Source organism: Salvelinus fontinalis, chromosome 2 (genome assembly GCF_029448725.1).
Source record: "Salvelinus fontinalis isolate EN_2023a chromosome 2, ASM2944872v1, whole genome shotgun sequence".
NCBI lineage: Eukaryota > Metazoa > Chordata > Actinopteri > Salmoniformes > Salmonidae > Salvelinus > Salvelinus fontinalis.
The window spans coordinates 43832258-43854630 of NC_074666.1; the positions used below are offsets into that span (position 1 = coordinate 43832258).

At 43.7% G+C, this 22373-nt stretch overlaps 1 protein-coding gene across 3 annotated transcripts in view; it reads left to right on the top strand.

The window, feature by feature from the left end:
• The window catches only part of LOC129819426 (roundabout homolog 3-like), a 306994-nt gene extending 290781 nt beyond the window's left edge, over positions 1–16213 (top strand). For 2 of the 3 annotated variants that reach the window (XM_055875763.1, XM_055875768.1), the window contains exons 15-27: positions 2068–2192; positions 2615–2792; positions 3406–3630; positions 4330–4369; positions 4505–4644; positions 5225–5512; positions 6860–7010; positions 8725–8949; positions 9282–9478; positions 10055–10171; positions 12268–12453; positions 12850–13004; positions 15454–16213. In XM_055875763.1, coding sequence (XP_055731738.1) covers positions 2068–2192; positions 2615–2792; positions 3406–3630; positions 4330–4369; positions 4505–4644; positions 5225–5512; positions 6860–7010; positions 8725–8949; positions 9282–9478; positions 10055–10171; positions 12268–12453; positions 12850–13004; positions 15454–15462 — 2036 coding nt within the window. In that variant the 3' untranslated portion in view covers positions 15463–16213. The remainder of the gene's footprint in view (positions 1–2067; positions 2193–2614; positions 2793–3405; positions 3631–4329; positions 4370–4504; positions 4645–5224; positions 5513–6859; positions 7011–8724; positions 8950–9281; positions 9479–10054; positions 10172–12267; positions 12454–12849; positions 13005–15453) is intronic. The other variant, XM_055875764.1, reaches the window with a different exon arrangement.
• The last annotated feature ends 6160 nt before the right edge of the window (positions 16214–22373 follow it).

Here is a 22373-nt window from a genome sequence, read left to right on the forward strand (position 1 = left end):
GGCACACTGTATTCTCAAAGCCTACTCTATTCCTGATGCGTGGTACCGGCACTGGTGACACCGGGCTGAGGACAAGCACATCAGGATTAGTAGGGGGAGAAGATACAGTGGGTTCAGGGCTCTGGATACGCACTGGTAGCTTAGTGCGTGGGACCGGAACTGGAGGCACCGGGCTAGATGCACGCACTACAGGGAGAGTGCGTGGAGGAGGAACAGGGCTCTGGAAATGTACTGGTAGCCTAGTGCGTAATGTAGGCACTGTAGGTACTAGGCTGGGGCGGGGAGGTGGCGCCGGAAATACCGGACCGTGCAGGCGTACTGGCTCTCTTGAGCATTGAGCCTGCCCAACCTTACCTGGTTGAATGCTCCCGGTCGCCCTGCCAGTGCGGCGAGGTGGAATAGCCCGCACTGGGCTATGCAGGCGAACCGGGGAAACCATGCGTAAGGCAGGTGCCATGTATGCCGGCCCGAGGAGACGCACTGGAGACCAGACGCGTTGAGCCGGCCTCATGACACCTGGCTCAATGCCCAATCTAGCCCTACCAGTGCGGGGAGGTGGAATAACCCGCACTGGGCTATGCACACGTACAGGAGACACCGTGCGCTCTACTGCGTAACACGGTGTCTGCCCGTACTCCCGCTCTCCACGGTTAGCCTGGGAAGTGGGCGCAGGTCTCCTACCTGCCCTTGGCCCACAACCCCTTAGCCCCCCCCCAAGAAATTTTTGGGAATTACTCACGGGCTTTTCGGGCTTCCGTGCAAGACGCGTCCCCTCATAACTCCGGTTCTTCACTCCAGTAGCCTCTGCTCTCCTCAGTGCCTCCACCTGTTCCCATGGGAGGCGATCCCTTCCAGCCAGGATCTCCTCCCATGTGTAGCAACCTTTACCGTCCAATACATCGTCCCAAGTCCATTCCTCCCTCTTGTGCTGTCCCTTACTCCGTTTAAACCGCTGCTTGGTTCTGGATTGGTGGGTGGTTCTGTAACGATAATCCTCCTCCTCTTCATCAGAAGAGGAGGAGCAGGGATTGAACCAAGGCGCAGCGGATTGTGAAGACATAATGATTTATTAAAGATAAGACGAAAACACGAACTTCACTATAAACTAACAAAATAACAAAACGAAAGTAGACAGACCTGAACGACGAACTTACATACAACGTGAAGAACGAAATGAACAAACCGTATACAGTCCCGTATGGTGCAAACATAGACACAGACACAGGAGACAACCACCCACAAACAAACACTGTGAACCGCCTACCTAAATATGACTCTCAATTAGAGGAACGCCAAACACCTGCCTCCAATTGAGAGCCATACCAGGCAACCCTAAACCAACATAGAAACAGATAACATAGAATGCCCACCCAACCTCACGTCCTGACCAACTAACACACAAAAACTAACATAAATAGGTCAGGAACGTGACAGACCACTTCAGATGAGACTGACACAAGCCTTGCTGAGACAGAGGCTGTCCTAATATGGACAGCGTATACTTAAGATAGCCTATGTCCATAATGGAGGGAATGGTGAGTAACAAGGTTTTAAAATAGTTTTTTTTACGATGGGAGTTCCAGGTTTAAATAAAGGTTTTGAAAGTGGCGATTGATTGGTCATACACAGTCGTTGCTTTTAAAGAGAATGTGCCCTCAGTCAATTTACCCAGCAAAGTAAGGGTGAAATGAAAAGTGGTCAATTTAACCTTTTTAGTATTTATCTTGGAGGGCACAAAGCAGAAACAGTTTGAGGTCTGACTTTTTAAAAATAGCTAGCTGTTAAGGAGCCTCTAGCAGTCACATCTCTGAGAAGTCAAAACCAATTCAGTCTCAATTGGATTGCAATTCCCAACACCTGTGTGACCTTCACATCCTGTTATGAAGGCAAAGAACTGTTTAGTCCAATAACCACTTCATGGCATTTGATGGCATTTCATGGAGTCTGCCATTTTCATCAAAATCTAATCATATTTTCGCTATCTTACCAAATGCCCCTATTTAATATTTTCTATGTCAACATGGAGTTGGGTTTTTTCACAACTTGATCTTCCCTCTTTCCCTGCAGTCCCGAGTGCCCCTCCCAAAGCAGTCACCGTGGTTACAGTGAAGCTGAGCAACAGCTCCAGCATCAGTGTCTCCTGGGAGCCTCCCCCCGCCGATATGCAGAATGGAATCATCCAGGAGTACAAGGTAGGCTGACTGAACCAGAGACGACATATCATGATTGGAACACTCCAATGACAACCATCCATATGGGTGGTATTTACTTAGATATAACATGGTAAAATAAAAAATGAAATAATAATAGTTACATAATTACAATGATTTCTTTGGGATTCATTAAAACAAGTCATTGGAAATAAGGAGTAGCTATGAATTGTTTTACATTTTTGAAAGCAAGTACCAGAACGCACCCATAGTTACCAAATACGTTTTTATTTACTAAATAACTAAATACCATGTAAACACCAGCTCAAACAGGACTGGAAAATAAATCGTGTCCATATTAGGACTGCCTCAAAGTCACAACAGGCAGTGCTAATATGGACACTGTAAATTTGACATCTTCCATCTCTTAAACCAACTCACCATCCTCCAACCAACAATAACAGGTGTGGTGTGTAGGCAACGACACCCAGACCCGCTACCACATCAACACCACCGTAGATGGCACCTTCCTCTCCACTGTGCTCAAGGGGCTGCTGCCAGGCATTCTGTACCAGGTGGAGGTGGCAGCAGTGACCAGCGCCGGAGTGGGCACCCACAGCCAGCCTGTGTCCATCCTCATTAGTGAGTCCCCGCAGAACCACAAGCTAACAGAATTAGACATTTCAGTTCCGGCATATCAAGGATATAGTATAAGACTGAGCGGAACTGTAATAAGGGAAGCAAAAATGACTGAAATGATCGTTAAGTGTTACAGCAGCGTCATATTCATGTGTTAAGCATGCTTAGAGTCTGTGTACAACATGCTTAGAGTCTGTGTACAACATGCTTAGAGTCTGTGTACAACATGCTTAGAGTCTGTGTACAACATGCTTAGAGTCTGTGTACAACATGCTTAGAGTCTGTGTACAACATGCTTAGAGTCTGTGTACAACATGCTTAGAGTCTGTGTACAACATGCTTAGAGTCTGTGTACAACTTAGAATCAAATGTTGTATTGTTGCCATGAGGCCAACAAGCATGATTCTAACTTTACATACAGTTCTGAGGTGTGGAAGATTAAATGTTTTGCCATTCGTCATTTGGTTTATAACATATACCATTTTGTCATACACAGTACTCAAACCATGCAGTATTACTTGGGAAATGATGGTTATAATACAGTACTTACATGGCAAAAGTTGTCTGAAAATCGAAATATCAACCAATCTCCTTACTTCCTTGCGCTCTCCCTCAGAGCTGCCAGCGGAGGCACCTTCGGTGCCCAGCGAGGACAGTGATGAAGGCAGCGTGAGCCTGGCCGAGCAGATCACTGACGTGGTGAAGCAGCCGGCGTTCATCGCTGGGATCGGCGGGGCCTGCTGGGTCATCCTCATGAGTTTCAGCGTCTGGATCTACTGCCGCCGCAAGAAGAGGAAGGAGCTGAGTCACTATACCGCATCGTTCAACTACACGCCTGCAGGTACTTAACACGCCTTATTTTATGCACTCTTTATACAAGACTTAATGTTACTTTACCACTTGTCAAAGAAGCATGTTGTAATATAACCAACCTTACCATATCAAGTATTCTACTGCACTTTACAATAGGCTGCTATTTTCACTTAAAATACTTCAGGATTTTGGCAATGAGGCTCTTTATCTACTTCCCCAGAGTCAGATGAACTTTTGGATACCAGTTCTATGTCTCTGTGTCCAGTATGAAGGAAGTTAGAGGTAGTTTCCCGAGCCAATGCCAATGACTGGAATTCTATGGGTATCAGTGCAATGGAGCAGAATGTTCTCTTTTCTCTTTTCAAAACTGGTTGAATGGCTATGTTTACCCTGTAGGCACCTGCTACCTACTACAGGTGAGATAAATTACACACAGTGAACGAGAATCACCTGCCTCCAACCAAATTCATTAGAATTCTTCTGAATTCTGAATAATTTAGTACAGGACATTTTTATTTATTTTTTACTTTGAAGTGAAGTTTCTTGGTCCTGTGCAGTTATAAATCAATACACGTGTGAACACCAAAAGCTCTGTTAATGAAAAAATAGTAACGTGCAAGGGTGCCAATATATTAGAGTGCAACTGTGACATTATGGCCACCACTCATGCTTTACTGTATTTTACCTTTCCATTCAGACCTGAATGCATATTTCCTTTTTTCTGCAGTTGGCTTTCCACATGGAGAGGCATCTGGACTCAATGGAAGGTAAGGATCCCTGTTTCTGTTATTTCAAGGAGACTTTCCCATTCTTATTACTAGTCTTCTTTTAGTAAATTGATGAGAACAAAGCTGTGGATTGGCATCAGATATGATCATAGTGTGTGTTTTATGATGTTTTAGGCCTGGCATGCTGGGTGGCAACATGGGCAATTACCCGTGGCTGGCAGACTCATGGCCCACCACCAACCTGGTCCATAGTGGCAAAGAGGTCGTCAACTGCTGCACCTCCAAACATGACACTGCAGAGAGATACTACAATGGTATGAGACACAGCATGATCCTGCTCACAGCGGTCAGTTTGTTTTGTACACAACCAGGGATTATCTCTTCAATGCCTTTTTTGTAGTCTCAGGGAGAATTTCAATTGCATACTCCTCGCGTCCTCTCTTCTCTCTCCTTGCCTCCTTGTGAAAACCCATTGGAGAAGAAGGTCAGAGGGGAGGGACCTCTGGCTTTCTCATCCAATGGGTTTTGAGAAAACAATGCGAGAGGAGAGAGGACATGAGGAGTATGCAATTGAGATCTTCCTTCAGTCTTTGAAGAAGTCTCAAAGTATAGTTTTCATCATCTCATGTGAAATCAACTTGTACGGCAGACTTGGGGCTGAATTCAAGCACTTCTGGAAAATCCAACAGGTTGAATTATTGTTAAATAAAATATATTTTGCCTTACCAAATAGTGTAACCTGCATATGTCATGGTAACTGTAGCTCACATAACAACTTTGACACTAACTCTGCAGTTAAGTATCTAGAAATCCTCTTATAACCATAAATCAAATGATAAAAGATGACCTCTCACTAGAATCTGACCTCTCACCTCTGACCCCCCTCGGCACCAGAAGCGGGCATATCCAACTACCTGAACCAGACAGAGAAGTACAGCACGGGCGATTCCACCGAAGGCCCTATCTACAGCACCATCGACCCCACTGCCGAGGACCTCCGCAGCTTTAACAGCCCCTACTCCTCCACCACACCCTATGCCAGCACTCCCATCATGCCCTTCACCAACCAGGGACTCCAGGGGTCTCACAGCCCCACAGAGCAAGATGGCGGCCACTGGATCACCCAGCCCGCCGGACCCTCCTCCCAGTACGCCCAGCCCGACCGCTGCAGGACGGACAGCGGTAAGACTACGTTTAAGATTGGTATGATTCAAGATGGGGCACCAAGAACCCCAAGCAACATTCACAAAAAAAGACTAAGTTAAATATAATAACTGGAGTCACTTTGACATTTTTGGAGCCATAGAACAGCATTATGGTACCTACTAGATAGCAACAAGAGACGTAGCGGTAGCTAACCTACTGGAAATTGGTGTAACACTGATTCATCTGGAGGCGGAAGAAACGCACACCTGGTAAGCGGAGTAGAACACTTGAAAAAGAAAAGCACACTATAGGATCTCAGATACAATGTTTCGACAGCCAAGCTGTCTTCAAATCAAATTGTATTTATCACATGCGCCGAATACAATAGGTGTAGACCTTACAGGGAAATGCTTACTTACAAGCCCTTAACCAACAAGGCGAGGGTATAATGACAAACACTGCGGGTCACTAGTTTATATAGAGTTTGAAAGGACACACACAGGTGTCTGTAATCATGGCCGGCTGTGGCTTTATTTCTTTGGTTGATTTACAAATGATGTACAATGGATATCAAAACCAATAATCACAAGAATGGCTTCATATCAGACTTTACATTGAGACCAAAGGGAGCAAGGGTCTTTAAATTAAAGATCCAGACAGCCTCTCGTTTTCACAATACATTTTCAAGGTCACCCCATCTTCTAAGGAGGGTGACGTGTTCCATGCCGATATAGCGAAGGGACGAAATAGGGGTTTGCTTCCAAAAAGTGGGCCGCAACTGGGTACATAAAGTTTTTGCACCTAATGGTGCTACGATGCGCAGAGATTCTTACTTTTAGTTGGCGCTTCGTTTTGCCCACATAGTTATTTTACCACAAGGACAAGTTATAATAGAAATAACTGCCTTAGTGGAGCACATGTTTTTGCTATCCATTGTATATAATGTTAGAATGCCTATGTAGCCAAATTGTATCTATGATTGCATGTAATCCATTCATGCTTTTTTATATGTTCTATTTATATCCGTAAATCAACCAATGAAATAAAGCCACAGCTGGCCATGATTACAGACACCTGTGTGTGTGCTTTCAAACCCTATATAAACTAGTGACCCGCAGTGTTTGTCATTATACCCTGATGAAGACTGCTTGGCTGTCGAAACGTTGTTATTCAATTATTGCATCTGAACTCCTTGAGTGTATGACTCTCCTTTTCTTTTTCAAGAACACTGATTCATGCCTCCGAAAATTACGAGGGACCTCGAGTTATGTTTGTGACATACATGTATACCCTTTCCAAGTGTATTAACGTGTATTTGGAGACCTTAGGACCAATCTTCCCACTGTACAGAACGAAAACAACTCGTTGTGTGTCTATGTGCAGGTAAACCCAAGCAGAAGTCCATGGGCAAAGCGGTGAAGACCCCCTCTATGAGCTGGACTGAAGTCCTGCCCGCGCCCCCCTCCTTTGGGGAGCTGGAGCAGTGTGTGGTGGAGGATTTGCCCCTAGATGACCATGAGGACATGGAGCTAGGGTGAGCACGCACGCACGCACGCACGCACGCACACACACACACACACACACACACACACACACACACACACACACACACACACACACACACACACACACACACACACACACACACACACACGAATATACATAACCGTGTACACATGCACACACACACACACACTATGCTGCTGCCTGGCACAACACACACCGATGATTACACCATCTTCTTGCGAACATGAAGGTAATATTCATTTATTAAGGTATAGTAGATCTCTTAAATAACCTCTGGACACTCTTTATAGGATCTGATGCGTCTCTGCTTGGCACTCAGTATTAAGGAGATAGATTAGGGGTAAGGCCCTGCGAAAGACTAGTTTCCTGTCCAGAGGGTGTACTTGTACATCAAGCTGCCTCATGCTACAGAAGCTTGAGCTCGTGCTCCTATGAGCCATTAAGGCTCGTGCAAGGCTACTTACTATACTGTCCTACAGACGTATGAGCCTCTGACTTCCTCTTTTTCTCCTGGCCCTTGTCTCTGCACTTATGTTAGCCTAACGTTGCCTCTCTGACCGGACAGGACAGACTTCCCTTTGGTCTCTCGCTCTGTTAACCCTGCTAGCTCTGGACCTCAATGCACCTTTTCTTCCAGTTCCCTGCTGAACCACATTACTGTCGCACTGCAAAATGAATACACACACACTTTGTAAACGATAATATTGTCAGTATTCATGGAGGTTTGGCAAGGGGACCATTCAGTTTATCGCTCCTGCCATTCACTCCCCCCGAATAGGCTAGGCTAGCAGCTCAACTGAAGCAGGCATGAGGCTTACGAACTTCTACCTCTAACCATTTCTGACAGCTACTGTAGGTTGTATTGGCTCTAGCCAAGACGCTAGCCGGCATTTAGCAATTTAGCCACTATTCCCAAGTCTCAACTAATAACACTAGCTAATAACATTAGTCTACTTTAGCCCGTTCCCATTCTCATGTTCTACTCTCCGGGTCAACAGAACAAAATAATCATTCAGCAGCTTTCTCATGCACCCCTCCACCTAGCCCCCTGCAGCTGTTAGCCGTTAGCAGAGATTGGTGATGAACCTCAGTTAAAATGTCGTTAACCTTTGAGTTAGTCCCTGTGGCTAGCTGAGAGGAACGTTGGCCTTATAACAGCTAGCTAACTCCCTGGCCTTGCCCATTTCCTCCATGGTGTACACAAACGCATGTATGCACACATACACACACATTACACACACATGACACACACACATGGCACACAGGCACAGGCACACAGCCCTCTCTCCACACATACCTCTCTACCAAACACAAATGTATGAAAACACCCTTTAAGTGATTCTATGCACACCCTGGTCTCCTTGCAAGACATGGCGCTCAGCAGACCCACAGGGAAGGCTGTCTAACGGCGCTGTAGAGCAGTGGAAATCGATACGCTACAGACCAATGCTGTAAGCATTATGAGCTAAAGAGGGAATTGTGAATGTGTTGTGATCGAGCTACCTACTGCTCCATAGCACCAACTGCACAAGCGGTGACTGTTTTATAATGCTCCAGGTAGAAGTTGCCCTTAGGCACAGATCTAGGAACAGTTTATCTTCCCCAATCCATTAAAAGGGATAATGCAAAAACGGACAATAGATCAGTGTTCCTAGGGGCCACGGCATCCTACTCTGTCTAAAGTGAACTCATGGAAAAAGTGACTCTCTCCTCCTTCCCAGGTCTGATGAGGAAGAGTGGTGCCCGCCCCTTCCAGACAGGACCTATCTGACCGAGGGTTGTGAGGATGGTCCCGCCCCTCCCCTCAGGGGTGGCGCCTCGTCCCCCACCACTTCCTACAGTCACCAGTCCACTGCTACTCTCACGCCATCGCCCCGAGAGGAGAGCCACCATCCACCCCACGACACAGCACACCTTCACCACCATGACGGGCAGCAGCTAGCACGGTATGACATGACACAGCCTAACAAAACCAAACATAGTCAAATTCTAAAAGTCACATCATGTATGTACAGGTAGACACTGTAGCCATACTAATGGTGATAGCATTGAATACTCTCTTGTTCAGATGAATGAGAGGGTAATAACACAGATTAATAAAGTAATGAACGCTTTGTTATGGTAATTGCCCAATGTCATTAACAACAGATAGCACAATACTCATATTTGCAGTAAAATCTCTCCCTCAAATGAACAAAACAATAGTTCAATTGTGTAACATAATAAAAGTAAGTAATTGCTATTGCTAAGCACCCTCTCTTTCTTTGCCATTATACAGTAGGTTACCTTGTGGTCCCGTCTCAGTGCCCCGGGCGCCCAGCCCTCCCCTCACCCAGTCCAACCCTAACCTCTCAGCCCAGCAGCACAGTGAGGACTCCGAGGGGGGCACACCGCTCCGCAATGGCTCGAATCATCGCCGTGACTTCAGCGAGGGGGAAACGCTGAGTGCCGACAACGTCAGCTCCACCACACCTGGTCAGTGATGCTTACCACTCTGCACAAACTCACACGAGTGAATGCTCCACACACAGATGTGCTTATACACATGGAAAGGGAACAGTGGGCAAACAAACCCATACAGATGCTGCATCCTAATTTAATCATCTGTTGTTGCAGAAATGTTCCTTCACAGCAGGAAATGCAAACTTGTAGTGTATTTGAGGTTTAAAAAGGCTTCTAAACTGAGCAATTTCCACTTTAAAATGTCAGACTTGATTTGTCACAACGAAAAATGTATCAACCCGTACAATTTTTTTAAATAATCCACATAATAATTCACATTTCCTGTTGCTGCAGGATTATTTACCTGCGTGAGACACTGGGTCATATTAAGATACAGTATCTGTACTTACTTGCACGCACACACAACATTAACAGAAATGTATTTTAATTTATGTCCGGTATGTAATTCGTAATACCTAAACAAAGAGCTGGAATTACATAAGACATTGCAATGTTGTTATTTGCAATGTTGTCCATGTACAGTGCTTCAAAGGACCCATAACCCCATTACCTTATAGTAATTTTTTTTCTTCTCTGGCTGACCTACAGTAAGAGCTCTGCCATCCCCAGCAGACAACACACAGACTCCCCCTGGCCAGAAATCGCGAGTGAAAAAGAAGACCTCCAAGGGCGGAGCTTACAGAAGAGAGGTGCTGAATCAAGGAGGTTAGTGTTTCAAGTGTAATTAACAATGCAGAAATAATAAAAGATAAATGGCTCAGTAGAATAGAAGTATAACACAGGAAGACACAATTTATAGTCCAATATTTACACATGTATTGGGGAAGGGGTGATTGGCAGGCAAGTGTTTAAATTGTAGAGTGTTTAACAATCAAAATAAGAGTCTGGTAGCAGCAGTTGTGATGTGTGTGTAGCATGAATGTACACTACCGGTCAAAAGTTTGGACACCTACTCATTCAAGGGTTTTTCTTAATTTTTACTATTTTCTACTTTATAGAATAATAGTGAATACATCAAAACTATGAAATAACACATATGGAATCATGTAGTAACCAAAAAAGTGTTAAACAAATCAAAATAGATTTTAGATTTTAGATTCTTCAAATTATCCAACCTTTGCCTTGATGACAGCTTTGCACACTCTTGGCATTCTCTCAACCAGCAATATGAGGTAGTCACCTGGAATGCATTTAAATTCACAACTGTGCCTTGCAAAAAGTCAATTTATTTCCTTCTTAATGTGTTTGAGCCAATCAGTTGTGTTGTGACAAGGTAGGGGTGGTATACAGAAGAGAGCCATATTTGTTAAAGACCAAGTCCATATTATGACAAGAACAACACAAATAAGCAAAAAGAAAAAACAGTCCATCATTACTTTCAGACATGAAGGTCAGTCAATGCGGAAAATTTCAAACAGTTTGAGCGTTTCAAGTGCAGTTGCAAAAATCATCAAGCGCAATGATGAAACTGGCTCTCATGAAGACCGCTGCAGAGGATAAGTTCATTAGAATTATCTGCACCTCAGATTGCAGCCACATAACAGACACATCTCAACAACAACTGTTCAGAGGAGCCTGCGTGAATCAGGCCTTTATGGTTCAATTGCTGCAAAGAAACCACTGCTAAAGGACATCAATAAGAAGAAGAGACTTGTTTGGGCCAAGAAACACAAGCAATGGACATTAGACCGGTGGAAATCTGACTTTTGGTCTGATGAGTCCAAATTTGAGATTTTTGGTTCCAACCATTGTGTCTTTGTGAGACACAGAATAGGTGAACGGATTATCTCCACGTGTGTGGTTCCCACCGTGAAGCATGGAGGAGGTGTGGGGGTGCTTTGCTGGTGACACTGTCTGTGATTTATTTAGAATTCAAGGCGCACTTAACCAGCTTGGCTAACACAGCATTCTGCAGCGATACGCCATCCCATCTCGTTTGCGCTTAGTGGGACTATCATTTGTTTTTCAACAGCATAATGGCCCAAAACACACCTCCAGGCTGTGTAAAGGCTATTTGACCAAGGAGAGTGATGGAGGGCTGCATCAGATGACCTTGCCTCCACAATCACCGACCTCAACCCAATTAAGATGGTTTGTGATGAGTTGAACCGCAGAGTAAAGGAAAAGCAGCCAACAAGTGCTCAGCATATGTGGGAACTCCTTCAAGACTGTTAGAAAAGCATTCTTCATGAAGCTGGTTGAGTGAATGCCAAGAGTGTGCAAAGCTGTCATCAAGGCAAAAGGTGGCTACTTTGAAGAATCTAAAATATATTTTGATTTGTTTAACCCTTTTTTGGTTGCTACATGATTCCATATGTGTTATTTCATAGTTTTGATGTCTTCACTATTATCACTATTATTAGAAAATAGTAAAAATAAAGAAAAACCCTTGAATGAGTAGGTGTGTCCAAACTTTTGACTGGTACTGTATATATGTTTGTTTGTATGTCTGTGTGGGTGTGTGGGTGCGTGAGTGAGTGCATGTTTGCTAAGGTGCAGTGGTCAGTCCAGTTTAGTGTTCAGCAGTCTGATGGTTTGTAGATAAAAACTGTCTGGTATCAGACCTCATGCTCCGATACCGTCTACCCCACGGTAAGGGAGTGAACATCTCGTGGTTGGGGTCTGCGTGCATACGTGTTTGGACGAATTAACAAACAAATCAATGAATGTGTGTTGGGCATGAGCATGTCTCTGTGTGTGTAAAGCCTACATTATGTATGTTTGCCTATATGCTTATATTTACTGTTCTTCCATTGCAGTGTAACCCTAACCCTGTTGTCCTTGTCTGTCTTCTCCTCCAGACCTCCCCCCTCCACCAGAGCCTCCACCAGAGAACGGAGCAGTTCGGGGCCCAGCAGGGACTGTAGAATGTGGCAACACGTCCCTGGACAGAGAGGGGGGCCCCGAGACCTTGTCCTCCATGGAGAGGAAAGAAGGAGAGCGGAGCACTCCCAACAGGAAGGGATCGGGACAGCGACGCCAAGACGGTGAGTGGTGCAGATACTGAAGTGTGGTGTTCACACACATGCTCAGTCTCATATTCACAACACACACACAAGCACAGCCAGAGCCTTTGCAGTAGCCTATTAGCACTCGCACCAAAACACAGTCACTCATTCACAGGGAAAATAGTAATTCACACAATAAATAATACATAGATCGATCATGCTAATGAACACGTTCTCTCACACACACTAACATATGAATACATTTCAATTCACAAATCCATCCATTAAAAACTCACGACGTAGTACTCCCTCCATCCTACAAGATCCTCTTATCAGTAGAATATAGCCACTTCTCTTACTCTCCATTCCCAACATGTACATCTCTGATCCCTGACCCTAACTCTCCCCTCTCAACCAATCCCATCTCCTCCACAGATGAGGACCTGATCTCATATGGCAAACCCAGCTACCTGGCGGGGCGGGGGGGTCATATGTCCAGCAACTGCTCCATCACAGGAAGCTCCTCATCGCGGGGCTCCACAGGGTCACGAGGGGGTCACTGCCCAGGCAGGAAACGCAACGAGGAGAGGTGATACAAGGTTTCTGGTTCTTGGCAGCCACAATATCTGCTGGTTTTCTCTTCTCTCTGGCATTTAGTTGAGCTATTCATATCAGGAAGCTGTTGAGCTATTCATATCAGGAAGCTGTTGAGCTGTTCATATCAGGAAGGGGGGCAAGAAGAGACACTATGGTTGTGGTAATAGTGGTAATAGAAGGGGATCATGGTGGGTTCTAGTTCTTGGGAGTTACAATGTCTACTGGTGTTCAGGGGTTATTTGGGGGCTGAGAAGAGATATAATACAGATGAGGTGACCTAGGGTAATGTCATGTTTTGTGTTTTAGCTAAGACAGGGACTCTTTTTTTTATTTATTTTTTTAGCTTTAATATTGTAAATAGATTGTGGTTTCTGTCATTGTAATTGTCTGCATCATTTACAATCCCCCATATATATATTTTAAAATATATTTCCTTTATTATTTTACCCTAACCCTATCTATCATCCCTCACCTAATTGGAGTAAATTAATGGACGACAACACTTAGGCTTCTACTTCCAGCTTATACATACCATAGGCAACTCTTTGTCCACTGGTCTCTTTTAAAAAGTTCACTAGTTAACGAGTGTCAGCTCAAGATCTTTCCCTGCAGCCACTGTATCTCACAAGGCCAAAAATGTTGCAGCTTTCATAGACCATGTGCTATGAAAATACATACATCAATTCATTCAAGCGTGCCCCTTTACCACGCATTGGTCTTTGTCAATAAAAGTACAGATCAGTATCCAGCAAATGTATTCCGTTTCTGTACACAGTTCAGGGCATAGATAATATAACAGTTAAATTGTCTATGGTTCAGTGCTAGTGTCATACGTGTGTAAATAATCATTCACTAGCATGGAAATGCTGACATGAGGGATAACTGAGCAAAATGACAAGCACTGTCAAGCGTATAGATATCTACTATTGCTCACAAATACTATATTTCTCTCTATAAAACACACACGCTCACAAATGATTTCTCTCGCCATAAAAAAATATGCATGCACGCACACACACAAAACACAAAATCCCCTGCACAGTGTGGGATAATGTCAAACTCAGCCCCCCCCCCCCACCCCACTCTCCCTCTGTAGTGCACTGACGGTACACTTCTTTGTGGGATCGCTGCTTTAAGTGCACTCTGAGCAGGCACCCTAGTGAGGGGGTAGAAGGCCTTTTAAGTGGGTACAAGCTGTGTAGTATGTCCCCCGGGCTAAAAAAGACTAGAAAAGAAACAACCACAACAACATTTTGACATCTTTTCAAAAATGACTTTAGTAGTCAAACTACTGTATAACCACTTACTGGTACATTGCATTTGCTCTGTGTGCCCATGGTGATTCCCAGTGGTAACTTGCTTTCAACTGCCACTGTTGCGACCATTGTACCTCGATCTAAACAGAAAATTGGTAATATTGGAGTATTAAGAATCTTAATGTTTGCCAAATATAAAATATACAGCATCTACCAACCTATCACCACGTCTAGCTTTGTCATTCATTCAGCTAGGCTATGCTCAGTAGAGCTTCAGGCAATTTGTACTAGATGACCTCGTTTATTAGGTGCAGAATTGGCTCTGTCGTTCCAGACACTGTCCTACAGATCTGCTGGTTCTCAGGCGATCGGTGACCCAATGATAGGTCGTTCCCCTTTGACCTGCATTAGAGATCTAACAAAAGCCTCACAGTATCCCCCCCCTCCCCCACATGTGGACTACCCAGGAACTCACTCTGATGCCTCCCTCATCTCCACTTCCCTTCGTGCTCCACCAGGAACATTAAAGCCAGGGCCTTACAATAGATGGGCTGTGTGTTTCACTGGGGAGACAGTTCCGTGTTACCCCTCTCCTGTCACGCTGCTGAGCGTTATCTTTCCACTTGGACAGAGCGGGTGAATGGGGGGCTTGGTTTGAATGGGGGGTAGGGGCGAGGGTCTTTACCCCCCCCAGTGGGGGATGTGTTTTGTGTGACTCCCTCAGATCTTGACTTCCTTGTTTAATAGCCAATCCCTCAAATGATTACTGAGTCAAGTAGTCTATGAAGGACGAACAAGAGCTGTTCCCATAGGGCGGTTGACCAGCGTTTGGGGTTACAGTGAGATAGAGCTGAAGAGGGTTTTTAGAAACATTCTATGGTTATTAGTCCAAATTTGTGTTTTATTCCAACATTTTATCGTTTATTATTTAGCCACCTGGGTTGTTAAGCTCCTCTGATTTAGTTGTATAGCTGGTTTCCGTTTTGAAAATGAATTGACAAATCAAATATATTTTGTTGTATTTAAATCAAGCGATGTAGACGAACTTTGTGATTTATGAGAATCATCCTCAATACATGCTTTGTTAGAGCTCCTACCTGTTATGTCCAGATAATAAACAAGCCTTGGCTTTCTGCTTTTTGTTCCTTTTTTCACATGTTTTCTGACACGTTTGTCTGTCTTTTTCAGGAAATGAGATAAGTGGAGACAGGAACATTCTCACGTAGAAACAAAACACGTTCCTTTGATGCCTCCCATTTTCCCTTTTTTCCCATCGACACAAACAGCTACAAAATAAAGAATATGATCACATTCTAAGGAACAATGCAAGAAGAACGGACTTTCATCCCTTTTTTTTGCTATTATTATGATTATTTATGACTCTTGGGCTCATCCCGCATTCATTTGTAAATAGCCATCTCTGTACTGTTTTTACGTGGGTTCTGGATACAGGGATAGAAAAAGTATATTGTATTTATAATGAAAAAAAGGTCCATTATTATAAACAGTTAATGTCTTGAATGTGCCAACCTCTTTTTGTAGAAATGCATACCGTTTCGAGAAGCATAAAGGCTATTGCACTTGTTGTGGCGGAGAAACAACAAAAAATATGGAGCACAATGTGTGTTGTCAGGCAGCCGGCCGGACAGATAAAACTGCAGGGGTTCGTCGTCCTCTCAGGACGCCTCTGCCTGTCTTCTCTGTCGTCTTTGGATCCCTATCGCCTGTCGTCCGATGAGAATGTTGTTCTTTTCTACGTTAGATTTTTTTTTTTACAGAGAGAGCTTGTTGTGAAAAGATTGTAACCGTCACTTTTGAAGGAGTGTTGCTGCAATTGTGTGATGACTTGCGTATTCTGTTAAAAAAAGACCTGTTCTGTCGACTAACTTTTTGGTAGTCTTGTTGTTTTGTAAAAATACAATAAAATACATTTGTTGAACAATAAATACACTTTTTTACTTTACTGCACTTCCTGATTTGGCCTCGTTTTGAAGATTGCACATTAAGAATTGCTAGCAGCCATGACTGAAGGCAATTTGAGTCTTGTCTTTGGGGGTGTGGTTTGACGTGGATGTGCTATGTCAGAGAGGACGAGGCGAAGCGAGTGGGATACCTGCTCCCAAAATCTGTCTTCTCTAACAGATTGGTTAACAAAAATATTCATGGCTTATTTGCTTTGTCTGGCTTATTTGACTGAATGGAAGTTTCGTAGTGCTTAGGTTGTTACGAGTACTGATATATGTAGGACACGTAACTTTGAGAAAATACACTTCATATCGGAGCTGTACCTGTTGTTCACACCCATATCTGCCCTCTCATTGGTCCCACCTGATCTTGCCTTCTCCCGACTGCCTTCCATTTTTTTTAAGACATTTGTTTTCATTGTTAGAGCAGCCACTTGAGTATTTGGTCAGTATAATGGATCATCTGTGGTTATGTTTGCATATCGTACCCTGGCAGGTACTTTTCTTTGACCATTCTGATTCACTGTAACAACAAAATAGCCACTTTATTAAAATAGTCAGAATGAATCTAAGATGAATCAGGAAATCTGTCATTAATTTAGACGTTTCTGCTGAGGTTTAAGTCGTGCAATTTTACATCTAGCTAAGGTCTTTAGTGCAGTAATTCCCGAGTAAAGATATTTGCCTGAAAAACGTGTCAGTGAACTTCATACAGTCTATCCAGTCAGGAAAGTCTGGCTGCACGCTTAGGACTGATTTCTTGGAACAATAACATGTCTACATCTGCAAGCTGTCAAACTATCGTAAATACTGTAAAGCACAAGCTACATGCTGTTCATCAGTGCCCGAAATCACTTTCTAGTTAGCTAACTCTGTGTTTGTCAATGAAGCTAGCAAGTGGTAGTTAGCAGGCACATTGAGCAGCTGGTCCACAATAAACTTATTAAGTCATTGGCGAGTGGCGACGTGTGTGCTTCAGTGCCATTTATTTGTTTACAACTTTCTCACTATCTATTACCAGAGTGTGTCTGTCTGGCAGTGTTTCATATGGAATCTGAGGTCTGAGGCACTGCTTAATGGGATGTCTGTCTCACTGTCTGCTGCTATGATTGAATAGAGCACGCACAGTTGATCAGCACAGCTGCTTCTCTTGTGTTAATGGGCACTGCGCAAGTGGGCATGATCGTAATCCCAACCCTCCAGTAAATTGTGACGAACTCACAAAACTGTTTTGGATGAGACTGACTTATTATCCTATTTACACTTTGTTGTCTATTTTGACAGTACAATTTATGTTTATGACTTATATTGATGCCACATAGGCCGTATAAAACCAGAAATGTTCGTTCTAAGGGGCAGTTGAACTTTAAAGTGTTTCATAAGAATGTCTTCTAATACATGTTTACAGTGTACAACTATAATAAAACAAAATGAGACAGATCCAAATTTATAGTTAGTTAGATTTGGCACCAAGACCGAACAATTTCTCCAACTGCAGAATAGCTTTCTGCTCTACACAACAGATTATGTAGAATTTACACTCAGCTTTAGGCAACTATGGAAACATCTGACAAACTTTTGGTTTGGGGGAGAACTGTCAGGTGGAGTGAAAGTGTAAAAGCTGAAGTCATGTTTTCATTATTTTCATCCTGAAGCCTCTGACTATTCACAGTACATTCCACATGGTTGGCTCTGCACGGAGAAGCATGACATTGCCAATGTGAGAGGCCTTTGCCTAGAGTTCAGAGTGAAAAAAAATAAAGTCTCCTCTGTCCACCTGAGACATCACCCACAACCCTGAGGTGCCTTATGTGCGCACACACACACAAACACACACACACGCCAAAGAGTGTCCTGCTAGTGCTACTGTAATTGTGCCCCAGCAGTGAACTGAAAAAGGACACGATGGGTTGTCTTTGCACTGTACTGTAGCCTACTGTTGTGCCCTCGAACAACGAGGCATGTTGCAGAGTTGACAGTGTTTTGGGTCTAGCTGGATCAAGGAAAATTCATAAGGAAGTGGGGATGGGACTACTCCATGAGGAGCTCCAATGCATTCCTTTGTAGTTAATCAGGATGCACTACTAAGTCACGTCACAAATACTACATTATACACATGCCCCGAATGAACACATTCAGACCAAATCATATACATATTATATCTGCGCTCGACAGAGACAACACAAAACTGTGATGTACAACTGATATAAAAGTACTTCTACCTTACTAGTGTACTGAGGTTCATGTACACCTAAACACTGCATCCACCCCGAGGACAAATATGCTGACATACTAGCTCACAGACCCTCTCGACACCCTCAAACCTCACCCCACTTACCTCCCACCCTCATGGGCATCCTGGAAGACCCTTTACTCCCTTAAACTTCCAAGTCCTCCCCCCTCCATCGCTCCCTTTCTCCCCTCTTGCCATAAATCATCCTGCTCATTCATTAGGCCAGTGTCAGGCTAGAAACGCCCACTAAAGAATGAGAGGGGGAATAGTCTGAGAAAGAGAGGGAGATGGAGGGATGAGGAGGAGGATGGGGAGTTGGGGATGGGGTGGAGTGGGTCATTGAAATCCCTGTCCTGTCCAAAATGTCACATTCCAATTTCCATGTTAATGGCACAGCCGAGAAGAGATTTACGCTTTTGTCTTTTGGGAAGACGTTTTATATGCAAAAGGGGTCGCAAACAAAGCCGTATGCAGTCAAGAGGATATTTGAGCAGAGTTAAAGGTCAACTTTGTGAATGAAAAACGGTCCAAATGTGCCTCTTTCTCAATTTTTACCATTCTGGTAATGCGCGCCGCAACCAACGAAGCTAGTTCATTTCCTAAGTTTGTCACAATAGATAGCCAGTAACTCCTCCAGTATGTGTTGACATAATTTCACAGGATTTGTTTTTGGACGGAAGCTGTAGCGATCGGTAAGAAATTGCACTTTTGTAGCCAAATATCGTAATCATCCATTTTCTTTTAAACATTAAATGGCCTGATATGATGGTGCACTGATCAGTTATAACGTGATTTTTGTGTTTTTGCCCAAACTCGACCTTTAATAGAGATGGGTAGGTTTGACTGTCTTTGAAAACTGAGAATGTGGCAAGGTGTTAAGTCAAAACATAGCATATGAAAACTGTACGTATGTATGAATGTAAACAAGAAGAGATGAGAAGAGAAAATGAGAAGAGAAGAGAAAATTAGGAAGGTGGAGGGTGGAGGGACCCTTCTGTCTAATCTGGTCCAGACCAGATCTGGGTCACAGAGGGCCAACAGAAGGCAGGCTCTGATGGGGGGTCTGACCAATCCACTATAGGCTCTGACCACACAATGCATAGGAAACACTACCAACCAAGGCCAAACACATCCAATATGACACCAGTACACAGCACTGAGAGTATGTGTGTGAGTAAGAGAGAGAGTTGTATATTATCTATCTCACTTGCTTTGGCAATGTTAACATATGTTTCCCATGCCAATAAAGCCCCTTGAATTGAATTGAGTGAGTATGTGAGTGATATATATATATATACACTGCTCAAAAAAATAAAGGGAACACTTAAACAACACAATGTAACTCCAAGTCAATCACACTTCTGTGAAATCAATCTGTCCACTTAGGAAGCAACACTGATTGACAATAAATGTCACATGCTGTTATGCAAAATGGAATAGACAAAATGTGGAAATTATAGGCAATTAGCAAGACTCCCCCAATAAAGGAGTGGTTCTGCAGGTGGTGACCACAGACCACTTCTCAGTTCCTATGCTTCCTGGCAGATGTTTTGGTCACTTTTGAATGCTGGCGGTGCTTTCACTCTAGTGGTAGCATGAGACGGAGTCTACAACCCACACAAGTGGCTCAGGTAGTGCAGCTCATCCAGGATGGCACATCAATGCGAGCTGTGGCAAGAAGGTTTGCTGTGTCTGTCAGCGTAATGTTCAGAGCATGGAGGCGCTACCAGGAGACAGGCCAGTACATCAGGAGACGTGGAGGAGGCCGTAGGAGGGCAACAACTCAGCAGCAGGATCGCTACAGCCGCCTTTGTGCAAGGAGGAGCACTGCCAGAGCCCTGCAAAATAACCTCCAGCAGGCCACAAATGTGCATGTGTCTAGATAGAGAGAGAGTGTATGTGAGTGACAGAGAAAATGTGTGAGTGAATGAGAGAGAGTGAGAGCGAGACTGAGGGTGTTTGAATAGTAAGGGGAAAGCAACCGACTGTAGAGGAAAGTCAAAGAGTGAAGTCGGGGGAGGTGCATCTTTGACAGCCGAAAGTCAGACACTAAGGTGGTTTCCCAACAGCAAGGCTCAACTCAACATGGCAGTTGCCATTGTTAATACACGTTTGTCTTTATATTGTTGAAATAAACTGCTCCAACCGTTATATCACACGCCCAAACTGAAATCATATGTGTGTACAGTGCATTCGGAAAGTATTCAGACCCCTTGACTTTTCCCACATTTTGTTACCTTACAGCCTTATTCTAAAATAGATTTTTTTTTTAATCCCTCATCAATCTATACACAATGCCCAATAATGACGAAGCAAAAACAGATTGTTAGAAACTGAAATATCACATTTACATAAGTATTCAGACCCATTACTCTGTTGCAGCACCATTGGCAGCAATTACAGCCTTGAATCTTCTTGGGTATTATGCTACACGCTTGGCACACCTGTATTTGGGTAGTGTCTCCCATTTTCTCTGCAGATCCTCTCAAGCTCTGTCAGGTTGGATGGGGTGCACAGCTATTTTCAGGTCTTTCCAGAAATGTTAAATCGGGTTCAAGGCCTGGTTCTGGCTGAGTCACTCAAGGACATTCAGAGACTTGTCCCGAAGCCACTCCTGTGTTGTCTTGGCTGTGTGCTTAGGGTTGTTTTCCTGTTGGAAGGTGAACGGTCGACCCAGTCTGAGGTCCTGAGTGCTCTGGAGCAGGTTTTCATCAAGGATCTCTCTGTACCTTGCTTCGTTCATTTTTCCCTCGATCCTGACTAGTCTCCCAGTCCCTGCCGCTAAAAAACATCCCCACAGCATGATGCTGCTACCACTAGGGCTGTTACGGTGACTGTATTATCGCCACACTGGCGGTCATGAGTCATGAAGACAGTCAAATTCCACGTCACCATTTAGTCGTGGTAATTAGGCTTCTCCAAGCTCTGATGCTGCTGATGGTCATTAGTAGCCTACCAAACTTGCTAACTGTCTGGTACTCAACACTCTATTGTCCCTCTAATCCTAATCAAACACTTCATGAGAGCTCATGAGCTCATGTTGCTCAACATTTCAATAGGCTATGCAATTGTGCGAGAAAACAGAGTTATGGCCTCTACTGAAAAGAGGAGGATCAGCTAGGCCTACTATATTTATTTTTAAACTTTCCTAATATTAAGCACATTGCTTATATTTACAACAGGAGTATAGCTTACCTGGCTGGCATGAGAAAAAAACATGGGGAAAAGCGTCCTCCATTTGCTATTTAAGTGCATAGATGACATGTATTTTTTCCGGCTGCCCCTGTTCCGATACAGGTGCATGATAATGGTTCATTCTAAATCAAAACAAATTTCACACATATATTACTTAGTATATGTAAAGACAAGATGAAATCAAGTATAGTTTGATGGGTGACAATATTAGCCTATTACTTGTGAATTATATATTATCACTTGTGAATGATGCCCAGCATAAGAAACAATGCCTCTTTTTCTCCCAACTTTTTCAAATCATATTCACACACCTCATGTAGCCTAGCCCATAGGCCTATATGTTTTAATAAGGTTTGTATCACAACTAAAGTGGCCAAATGCACATGAATCCGCTTTACAAGGGGTGTAGAGCCTAACTGGCACACATAAGCAGCATGTGAGTTTCAAGTTTGGGGAAGATCATTTTCACCATAAAAATGTACCTTTATAATAAAAGCATTACATGCATAATCGCTTTTGTGGTCACTTTGGATAATGGTGTTTTCTCGCTAATGGAACATTTGCGCTTATAGCCTACTGCCGTGTGGGCATTGCTGCGCTTATAATGTGAAGAAATAGTCTAATAGTTTATCAACATTTTAAGCTAAACAGTCTGATCTGTTGCCTCAGCCTCATTGCGTAAAAAATGTTTTTGATCCTAATGGTTGTATTAAT